Source organism: Pterocles gutturalis, unplaced genomic scaffold (assembly GCF_000699245.1).
Source record: "Pterocles gutturalis isolate BGI_N339 unplaced genomic scaffold, ASM69924v1 scaffold13872, whole genome shotgun sequence".
Lineage (NCBI taxonomy): Eukaryota > Metazoa > Chordata > Aves > Pterocliformes > Pteroclidae > Pterocles > Pterocles gutturalis.
This window is the reverse complement of record NW_010110475.1, coordinates 1-11,426: the sequence shown is the minus strand read 5'-3', so window position 1 is coordinate 11,426 and position 11,426 is coordinate 1. Positions and strand designations below refer to the sequence as shown.

Sequence of the window (11,426 nt, the reverse complement as noted above, 5' to 3'; positions counted from 1 at the left end):
TCCTAAAAACTAAGAGCAAAGATTGAATAAGGCAACTGCTGTCAGCCATACATATAAGCCAGCTAACTCATGAACAACCAACAGGATCCAGAATTTAAGCCCTGATATGCTGAATTATACACACATACTTCTCACATCATATCCCCAATCTTATGGACAAGATTAGGTCACCACATTATTTGTCTTGTTAATGAACATGTAAACAACTTTTTCTTGCATCCTTTTCTTCCTTAACTTGGGAAAAGGAAAATAGGAAAAACAGTAATAGCTACCTTTTTAAGTGTCTCCTGTACTGCAAGCTGGTTTATACAAAACATTTGGCATCAGTCTCTGAAGAAAACATTTCTCTCTAGAATATTTGCTCATTTTAAAACAGAAAGGTTCAAATACAAGATAAATAAGGTGGTTCAGAAAGAGGACAACAGGGAGAGAGAGATGAAGAAAACAATAAAACGTATTAAGGAAGGCAAAAGCAAAACACAGGAGTAGGAGCAAGTGCTCTGAGAAACAGAATGCTTTATAATATTTCAGAAATTGTTTTGGTCACCCTAATGAAATGTATTGGTTTAACGCTTTACAATTCTTTCAGGAATCTTAACAGAAAAAGTGGCTAGAAACAACTACCTGTCAAACACTTTCCTGATTCAGAGTCATTGCCAGAACTTATATGCCTTGATTACTCTATCCAACCAGCCAAACAGGCTCTGCCTAAAAAGGCAAAAATTCAGCATAAGTATTGCTTAGGAAGAACTCTTCTCAAGAGTAAGAAGAGTTAAAAACAAACTTTACTAAATTGCTTGTAGCAAAGCACTAGAATATGTGGCAGGTACATAAGAAACAAACCAGGAGTTTACACCTAATCAACCATTTCCCTCTTTCTCATTAAAACATCACGCTGCCTTCTAAGCCCTAGTGAAGCTCCATTACCTATGTGCTTCACAGTTACACTTAATATAAGAACATGTTGGGAAAAGGCAACCCTGCCGAAGTCTTATGATACAGTTGTAGGGACTTCAAGTCAAATAGATGAAGGCTGCTCTCAAGTTTAATCTGTTATATTTAATATAAATATATTAAATAGGTAGGATAAATAGAAGGATAAATATCCTTCTGTAATAAAAAATCCATATATTTTAAAAAGATCATTTGATTGTATGCTTATAAAGGAGAGGGGATTAAAAAAAAAAAGCATTCAGCCAACCCGTACAGCAGAAATGACAGTGTTTTATAACCTCTTTCTGCTCTAAGATTTGAAGGAATCCCCAGCTGTGTCTTAAGGAGATAAAGGCACAAAGCTTAACAGTGCATAGATACAGACATAAAAAAAAAACAAACTACAATTACTTTCACTGCTTATAGTCCAAAAGAAAAGATTACGTAGCTCATATTGCTAACATAACACAGTTCAACGAGATCTACACGGTGGCAGGTAACCTGTTCTGAAAAGCCATCTTGCAAGAGTTACACGCTACTCCACTTTTCTCTCCGTAAACAAAAACAACAACAAAAAAAATTGTTAGTAGGAAAAACTAATTCTTGTGTTTAAAGACCAGTTCTTGTTTATCTAACATGGATGTAGAGAACATATTTATTCTTCTGCATGTGAAGAATGTTGCCATACTTCAAGTTTTTACTAGTTTTGCTCAGGCACAGCTTGGCCCATGGCACTAAATCACTCTCCAGTGAAACAGACTTAGTTATTCTTCCTCTCTTCCCTCTCCCCTGCCCCATCTACATTTCTGCACACTTTCTTGCTCAGTACAAAAGGAAATACACTTTTGTTTGTTTGGGGTGTGTTTTGTTTGGTTTTAGTTTGGGCTTTTTTTTCCTGCTCCAGTTTCTAGCTTATTTGAGGGTTGTCTCCTTCACACGGAATATCTGCCTGCATCAGTCATTGAAAGGTTTTTTTGGAATTCAGGACTGGTTGTCCCCTGTCTATGCAACATAAGTATCTCACCTTTTAAGAGTTTCTACATTTTAGAACATTTCTAGTTTCATAAATATGGATTTTTCCATGTGCTTTATCATCCATGAGGTCCCCAGTCAATTCTCAGCTCTCTACAGAGATTAAAGATAGCGACATCAGCCACTTCACCAGAAGATAGGGCAGAAATGGGAGAATGTATCAGATTAGATGAATCTTTGAGGATAAAATATTCCTCATCCCCTCAGTACATTCACAATAGCCACAGATACCAGAAGCAACAAGAACACGTGGAGTCTGTGACTTCCTCTGCTGATGACTTCTGTAAATCAGCATCTTGATGCATCCATAATAGGTTACAATGAGTGGAGCTGACAAGGAAAAAACAAGTCAATAGAGAGAATAGCCCTTGCTTATAAAAAGTGCAAAAGGAATCAGTGTGAAAAGCAACACAAAAATGTGTGCTTCTAGCAAACAGGAAAACTCAGGTGTAACAGGAAGCTAGTGCAGGAGTTCAGGCTCTCAGAGCATCTATACAAGATGACAAATGTCTACTTACATAAATTTGTCTAGGAGTGGAAGCAACAATTCTGCCCACCTCTACCTCCAAAACTCTTGCTAAGGTAATCTGCTTTCTCACAGGGTTTTGAAAGAGTCTTCTGGAAAAAACGCATTTTTCCTGTGTGCACATCTTCCAGGAAATAAACTTGAACCTCATGTGCATGAAATTAAAATCATTCCTATACAAGGCATCCAACAAAGCATATTAAGTATTTCTGTCTTCCACTACAGCATCATCTTCACCTCCTCAACTGCAACCTCCTTCCTGAAAATTGCCTGGCACTGGGTATTGCTCAGGCATTCCTATTCTGAAGACACATTTAAAAACACACACGTGCACACACACCCCCCCAATAGCCTTTTTCAAGATTTGAATCCAGATTGTTTCAGATATACACCTATGCACCTAAAACTAACTTGACCACAAATTCAAATCTGTTTCTTCCTTCCCTCTCAAAGATCACCATTGATGAAATGGCCTTACTTTACCATTGTCTAACTAAACAATTTCCTTCTAAACTTGACTTCTATCTACTATCGACTCAAGTCTAGCTTGTTAAAACAATCCGAGATGCTCTGGATGCTGCTAAGATCCTGCTCAAGGCTGCATGAGACCAAGTCTCTTAGGCAGGAGGAATTTATGACAGCTTAAATCCTGTGCTCTATATTCTTCTATCTACTATTTTATTCCCAGGTTAAATTTGATATACTGGTTGTAACATCTGTACACTCCTATGTGAACAAGTCTGTGTCTCTTGACCAGCCATGACCTCCTCACGTCTTATATCATCACCCTCAGAAACAGTGCACTAGTTACCAACTATGAGATATATAACTCCATCTGTAAAGCCCTACGAGATCTAAGGGCTTGGTTTTTTTAGAAAGTACCTGTCCCTGGAATTCATCATCTCTGGAAAAACTTCCAAGACCCTTCCCAACATCTCTCCGACTATGATAAAAAACACCCACACAACACAACAAATCTTGCAATTATACTGTCATTCATTCCAAGAAAGTACTTAAGCCTTAGAAATGCACTGGAATGATGCTAAATAGGGTCACAAAAGCATCCATGCAATTTTGAGAAAACACTATACGTAGAAAAAGCAAAATGGAACTTCACAAGAGAAACGTAATAATCAACGTATTTCATTAAGACCCTTCAGTGAAGCGTCTACAGCAAGCTAAAATACAGTGTATCCTATCAATATATAATTCTTGTTGTACAATGTGTAACTACTTATTATCAGCAACAAAAAATTGTACCCTACAGAACAGTAATGACATTTGAAAGTGTAGAGTATTGATTAGCAGTTGCTCAAAAGTGAATCACCACTAGAATGCGGCATCTATTCATGGCTCTACATACCTTCACTCTCAAGATAATTTGCATGGAGACTGTCTCTTTTAACCTTGAAATGTAAGCATTTTCCAATACAGGATGTGAAAACAAACAACCCAGAAATGCATTAAGCAAGGGAATTAGCATTCATTTCCTTTCAAGGTCTGTTGTTTTCCAGTTGGATTGTCCACTCAATAACTTCCATATTAAAAGACATTATTGAAAGTGTAATGCATGTATCATAAACTTACTGGAGCCATCTCATATTTCTATTACGTACTAACAATAGAACATATTTACTTTTAATAATATAACTAAGAGGATCATGCTGTGCTTTCAAAACCCATAAAATATTGCAAAATACAGAGTGCTGATAGCAGAAGAGCATGAATTCACCATGGCTTAAAACAGGGCTTTCCTTTTAGTTGAAGAGAAATATAAAGCATAATGATTGATATTCAGGCTGATTTAGACTATTTTTTAAAACCATTCCCAACACCAAGAAATTATTCCTGCCATAACATTCAAACAGGAAACAAGAGTAAGACCACAGATAATTCAAGGCACAGTTCTGACTTCATTGAAGGCAAATAACATTTTCCAATACCTCCGGAGAAGGCAGAACTTTGTTACAAGAAAAAAGCAAAAATTCTTCTCTGTTATTGAGAAGGAGAGAGCACACTACTGAAAGTTTGATAGCACTGTGATATTTTCCTCTAAAGATCAATATGGTACCTGAAAATTGGTATTGGACCCAGCAGGTTTTTCCATGTAATACATTAGTAACATATGAATGTGTTTGATCATTTTTTCTCTTGAACAAAGAAAAATTAAAATATCTATCCGAAAGAATTTACACCTTTATGTCTGCAGATAACAACATTAAATACTTCAAACACACTGAAATTCTCCATAAGTAGTTTAGTATGGAGAATAACCTTGTGATTCATGTAGCCCAAATATCTGTAAGAATTAAAGAGGATGGAGGTTCAAGCTCTGCAAGTTCCAAAACATAATTTGCATTAATCATCAGAATTAAAGTGATTTAAGCTTATCAGATGTGTATTTTTTTTTTAATGTTTTATTTTAATTCAGTGCTAGGAAACACATAACCCAGACTTCAGGAGTTGAATTATAATGAATTAACTCTGAATAGAACTTTTGGTAAGCTCTATACCATTCACCTATCTGGTAGATTTTTTGAGTTTGGGTGTTGGGTATTCGGGTTTTTTGGTGGGGTTTTTTTGTTTGGTTGGTTGGATGTTTTGGGTGGGTTGGTTTTTTTTTTCAGTTGGTTAGTTGGGGGAGGGGAGATTTTGCTGTTGGTTCAGGGGTTTTGTAGAGCATGGTGGTGTTGGGTTTTTTCTCTAAATCAGTCATATGTCTATTTATATTTTTTTTTCTCCTATTTTTGATAGAAAAAAACAGCATTATTTTTGCAGTTTTAAAATTGTTCAGCTGGCAAAAGTTTAACCTGATATCCAAGCAGCCAGTCCATGTCTATCCTTTAAACTGCACATCTCAATCCTACTGGCCCTTCTTACAAAGCAGTAGCTGCAGCGCCTCAAGCAAAGAAACAGCCTACAAAGACCAAAACCAACATAATGCTGCATAAAAGCAAAGCAATTAATGTCAAGGTGATGTGACTGAACTTCTCTAAGAATTTAAGTCACTATTACATGATTTAAAACTAAAGATAGCGCTGTATGAATCAGATACACCAGCTGAATGCTAATTGATCTAAATCACCCTGTTATATTAGTTTTGCACTGACATTTCCATAGTTGTAAGAAACTAACAAGAAACAGCACCAAATCTAGCTGGTAAGATAAAATACAAATCTCAACGCTTAAAAATAGGAATGCTCTACTGATTGAAAAAACCTGCTTTGAGAACACACAATGCTCTGAGAACTCCTAACACAGTGAAGAATTTGTTGAAAGGAGTAGGCAGACGCAGACTTCAGACTGCTCGAGACCATGGCAGCCAGTGCTTGCATAACAGAGAAGACTCCGTTAGACGACTTACATAAGAAAAATCTGAGATTGCCTTAAACAAGATTGTCTTCAGTAAGAAACCTTTACAGCAGAACTGATAAATAAAAGTTTCTTTTCAGTTAGAAACTGTTCCTACATTTGCAATAAAATAATATCAACTATTCAGGACCAATTCAAGAATTATCAAAGCTCTGAATATTAAAAAGTAGTGTCTCCAAAAGAAATCTGAGAAATCACAGACCATGCTGGATTTTTTAGAGAACCAGACACTGTTGTTGTGCAACAACAATTATTTTTAACATTAACCAAAGGCACAGCACCTGCCTTTTCTGCTTCCATTTTATTACTACTATTATTTTGCAGCAGCGTGGAACTGAAAACACATTATTATCATCATGGACACTATAATGTGAACAGTAGCATTCCCCAGAGTCTGTTCCTCCAAAATTCTAATTGTAGCAGCTGAAGTTAATATCTTCCTGCCACCTAACCCTTGCTTTGCATCTTATACTTAAAGCCTGGCTTTGCCAGTGGGCTACACTCTCGTGTTTACTACACCACTCACTAAGCATAATCAGAGTGTTTAAAAAAAAAATGTTCAAAGAAGTGTCAAGATTCAAATAAGGCAGATGTCTTTTGAAAATCTAAGGAAAAAAAAAACAATACATAAGCACCTAAGAGACAATTAAAATTTGAATCAATTTTTAGGCCCCAGCAGTGTTTGCTAACTAGGTGAAGAGTAATCATGTTTCTACAGCACCAAGCAGCTTCTTGTACGCTGACAAATCTGTATGACAACTGTAAAACCTTCATAAATTGGATATCTTAGGAATAATATTGTCCTATTGTCTTCTGTATGGCGTTTTGAACACTGAGTGGTCTTCCTTCACATTGAAAGCAAGTAGTACAACATTAAAATGTTACATTTTTAAGTGCTAATTTTGCTCAAAAGCTCATCATCATTTCTGAAATTATTTACTAAACTATTATTATTTTTTGAGATATTTACAGTGTCAGCATTCCATCTGAAGTCAATTTCAGGAAGTCATATATCCCATGTGCTCTTAGGAAGCATAACAACATCCTTGGATAAGAGGATCATAATGCAAAAAAATACTAAAACATTCAATTAAGATAAAGTAAGCAATTTAAAAAAAAATAGTTTCAAAAGGTAACTCAAGGGGACAGCAATGCTGGCTACTCATTTAGTGTTCAAGTACAGCAAGCCTTAAGAATTGTAATAACTAAGTCAATATTTACAGCTATAACCTGATAAAATTTTGCGTTACTGAGTATCTCACGTAACTTCATTTGTTCAATGAAATTTTAGTATGGGTCAAATATCTTTTAACACGTAAAACATTTGGGCATTAGAGATTGTCAATCATGCCTTGAAGGTAGTGCTCACTATATATATGAGCAAAATGAATCAAGTAACCTTTACATTAATTTTTCATTCAGGAAGCCTTTATTAAACTAAATGGCACTCCAAAGCAGTTGGTAATTGAGAAATCTATACTGCCTAGGTACATGATTATACACATTTTATATCTTCATGTGTTTAAGGTTGCTTAATTCACAATCAGAAACTGTGGGTTCCTCCAGTAATACCAGAAGTCGCGCTGCTTCTAAAAGTGGAATGTTGACTTTAAAAAGACATTGGCTCTGATCACCCAGAGCTCAGAGTAAATTCCAAATGGATTCTTGATGCCTGGCTAGTGGGGAGGGAGCGGGGAGGGGAAAGGCGCTTGCATTTAGAGCCCTACCGTGCTATCACTTCCTTAATATTATGACAACTTCTGCCGCTGACTTTGCATGTTGAAAACACCTGAAAATCTTGAAGTTTAGTATGTTTTTATTCACAGAAGTTTACTGAAGAAGTATACTTTATAACAATACAAAAAGATACATGCTGAAGTCATCTGTCATCCAGGCTCATTTGCCACAACCAACAGCAAGAAATAGCAAGCTTAAAAAGGACAGAGACACTTGCAATTCTAAATAAAAATAAAAAGCACCAGAGGTTCCTAAAACTACTGTAACCAGAAGGGAAAAACAAACAAACACACACAAACAATAGAGAATGTGACAGAGAAATAAAAATGCTCTAAATACCTGTCAAAACTGTGTTTTGTCTGTCCTCTTTCATTCAGTAATGAAATATCAGAACAAAAGCAAGAAACAAAACCACAATAGCTTGGAATGAATATACACTGTCCACTTTCAAAAACAGGAGCTCAGATTTGTTAGGGAAATAGAAAGGATGCCGATGAAAGGGTGAAATGAATAGTTCCCAATTACCTACAATTATAACAACCAATAGGAAGAAATCTTGCTACTTCAGAGGCAAAAAATACATTGCAGAAGGGATGACAGCAGTATCTGCTATGAGGAAGAGAAGAATGATTAAGGATCTCATGCTGATTCTTTCTGGATTTTAGCACTATTACAAAACACAGTATATTCCACGTTTTTCTACTAAGTGTTGGACTATCTGTCTTTGGTAGATTTAATTTTTAAAGCCATTTTAGTGCAAAAATGGATGTGTATGGAACAGTTCCCAAGTTAAATAAAGGTACCTATTTGTTATGGCCCAATAAAAAATTAAAGCCTTTTAATAATACTTGATTAGATACTAATCGAAACTGAAAGGTCCATCTGCTTTATAAAGAGTTCATACAGAAATGGGATAAGACTACATAGACTTTAAAGAATGTCAGCTAGAAGTATAATAAATACTGAATGTCCAGATTTTCAGATTAAAATAGAAGTTTGCCCAATATATTTAAGTGAAGCCATTCAAGTACCTTGAAAGGTAGTAAAAGACCGCAGATATTTTTGTTCTTAATAGCTCTGTATTTTAGCTCAGTGAAGTTCATGTTTTGCAGTCCTGGGTACACAACACTGAACAGACAGCTACTGCTAAGGAACTCACATGCCTTTAGTAACCATTAAGCCAGTTACTTTCATTTTACATGGATAGCATAAGCTTTTTATTTCAACCGCTACATCTACTGTCCATTACATAATTTCACACATATACAAGCCTTTCAAAATACTTTCAAAATAAGTGCTACAAGCTCAAGGGATAATTTCCCCCACAATCATACAAAAAAAAAAAAAGTGTTACTTAGAACAAAAAAATCACGCCTAAAAAAACCACTAGCAATTTAACATATGGGTTGAATGAGTGTCTTTGTAGTCAGTGAATGTCTCAATGTTTTTCCATTTCTATATTGCATTTTGAAGATCATATATTAAATGCCACAAAATCGTAGTCTTAAAATCTTTACTATATTCCTTAGTCTCTCACTGCGTTTTTAGCAACTGCTGTAAAAATAAATTGTCTACAACACAGAACTTTACTATATGTACATATTCAGAGTAGACACAGTCCTTGATATATACCTAATACTCAAATCCGCTTTCTCATTACCCTCTGCCCCAATTATGTAGACTTATATGATTTTCTCAAGTTTTTGCAATACTTCACTAGCTTATTACCCAGCTGTGCAGCTGAGCAAGAAGATAACCACATTCATTCCTCTTATCTGTAATGATGTAATACATCCCAGCACTGGGTTGAGATGATTGGGGGAATAATGGGATTGTAAAAACTGCAGAGATGACAAACAACAGTGCAGCCGCTTCCTCCTGATACAGTGAATTGCACACATACAGCACAGGGGGAAAATAACACAATATGCACTAATTCTGCTCCTTGAATGAAGTTAGCATTTTTCATAAGAAACAGCCGTTTCTGTACAGAAACACCATCATCATCACAATGCAGCAACCAGATTAAATACCCGCAATCTATGCTGAAGCCTAGACTTCAAGAAATAAAAGTGTTGGAGTTGTTTTTTTTTTTTTAATGATAACCAAAAAAATCAACCAAATGGAAAAATATCAGTGTAACCAAAGACTCTCCAGATAGTGCAGTGCAATGCAAAGAGTCATCAGGGACTAGTATGCAATACAAAAATAGATCTTGGACTAAAGCATGCACAGCACTGCTTTCCTATTCATTTAAAAATTAAATCTGCCTCCATTTTCTCTGTTAAAACCTTCCTTAGTACAACAGAAGAGACCCTTACCTTCTGCAGGAGCTGGGAACCTGAGTACTTGGCTGCAATAGATTTGATCTCTCCACCAAATGCTGAGGCCCAGAGCTTTACACTGTGAAGGGGGAGAAAAAAAAAAAAAAGAGACAGGAAGAAATGTAATACACATGTCATAGCAAGCAACACAGACTGTAACAGCTTCAGCTGCACTCAGAAGGATCCTAGCAATTTCGCATTAAAGAGCTCACTAAGGAACCTAAGCACAGCAAAAGATTAGCGAAGCTGTTCGAGTACAAGCACAAACTAGATGCTGTGCTAAGGTAAGGCCTCTAATATGAGGCTACCCAACCTGCACTGTTTAAATGTAAAGAATCAACTTGTACAGAAACATGCTTTGGCACAATGCAACATATATCTATTGAAAGGAAAGAACCAGATAAGATGGCAAAACAGTTCTGAATGATAAATTCTCACATGAGAAGGAATTAACAGCATCAACTTCAGTAAACACAAGCACTTAAGACTCTGCGGTCACATACTCCACCAACACATGCTCCTACAATAAAATCGAAGTAGTGCTGAGCGTGTTAGAGACCACCACTTTAAACACAGCTGACAGAGGAGCAAAGGTGCCTTGAACAGCCAGACATAACAGATAAAAATAAGAACTTCAGCAGCCAGGTTCTCATTCTTGAACATGGTCCTGAGAGCAATAGCATGAAAGCACTTACACAGACAAGGGGATCTGCTGCTCCGATCCAACCACATCCACTAAGGCTGTGTTAAAAGCTGTCCAGAAGATAAAGAAAAAGCCCCCAAAAGCCTGAAGAAGATTCGGCATTGTGCCTCTTTGTGCCTGGAAAGATTTGGGGAAATTCAAGTAAAGCTGAATTCAGCAGCAGAGGGGGTTTGCTTCTGAAGCCTCTTTCCCCACCTTTTCCCTCTCTACTAGAACAACACTGGAAGTCACAGCTCCATCCTCATCCCTCCAAGGAATGACCCTCTCTGTACAATAGAAGGAGAGGACCAGAAGCGAAGCTCTAATAACTTGAAAACTATTGTGTCCCTGGTAACAGCAAAGCGTTTTCCAGCACCACTGCAGCCACTTGCATGTAGTTCTTTACAACTCCGCAGTCAGCAGTGTGCTAGAGTTACTTCAGTGACCTACTGCTGCTCCGAAGTGCCCTTAGCAGCAAGAAAGCAGGCTATTGATTCCAACTGGGGAGGCTGTCTTCTTGCAATTACTGCTCACTTTGCAAATGGAAAGCTGCCTAGAGTTCTTTCTCTCGCCGGTAACCTCCAGCCTTCATCCCAGATCAAGTCAGCCAAGGCACTGGTTCAGCGAGCAGGAGCAGCCGGCTTTTAACGGGATAGCGCCGAGACAGAGAGGCAGGCACAGGAGGAGCTGGACCAGAGGGAGGGTGCCTCTGGATGGCAAAAGCAGAGAAAGTCTCGGGGAGCTGAAAGTGTAGTTGAGCCCTTCCAGGAAGGCGAGAAGAGAGCGCTGCACATTGCCGGGGGCTGAGCTAGGGAGGGCT

The 11,426-nt window shown here is 37.2% G+C and overlaps 1 protein-coding gene across 1 annotated transcript in view; it reads right to left on the bottom strand.

The window, feature by feature from the left end:
- Positions 1 to 10,729, bottom strand: part of LOC104461715 (voltage-dependent calcium channel subunit alpha-2/delta-3-like) — a gene marked incomplete at its 3' end in the record, with an annotated part of 194,885 nt that extends 184,156 nt beyond the window's left edge. The window contains exons 1-2 of the mRNA XM_010073396.1: positions 10,620 to 10,729; positions 9,922 to 10,003 (exon numbers count right to left, since the gene is read on the bottom strand). Of these exons, the coding sequence (XP_010071698.1) occupies positions 9,922 to 10,003; positions 10,620 to 10,729 (192 nt within the window). The remainder of the gene's footprint in view (positions 1 to 9,921; positions 10,004 to 10,619) is intronic.
- Positions 10,730 to 11,426: the final 697 nt, after the last annotated feature.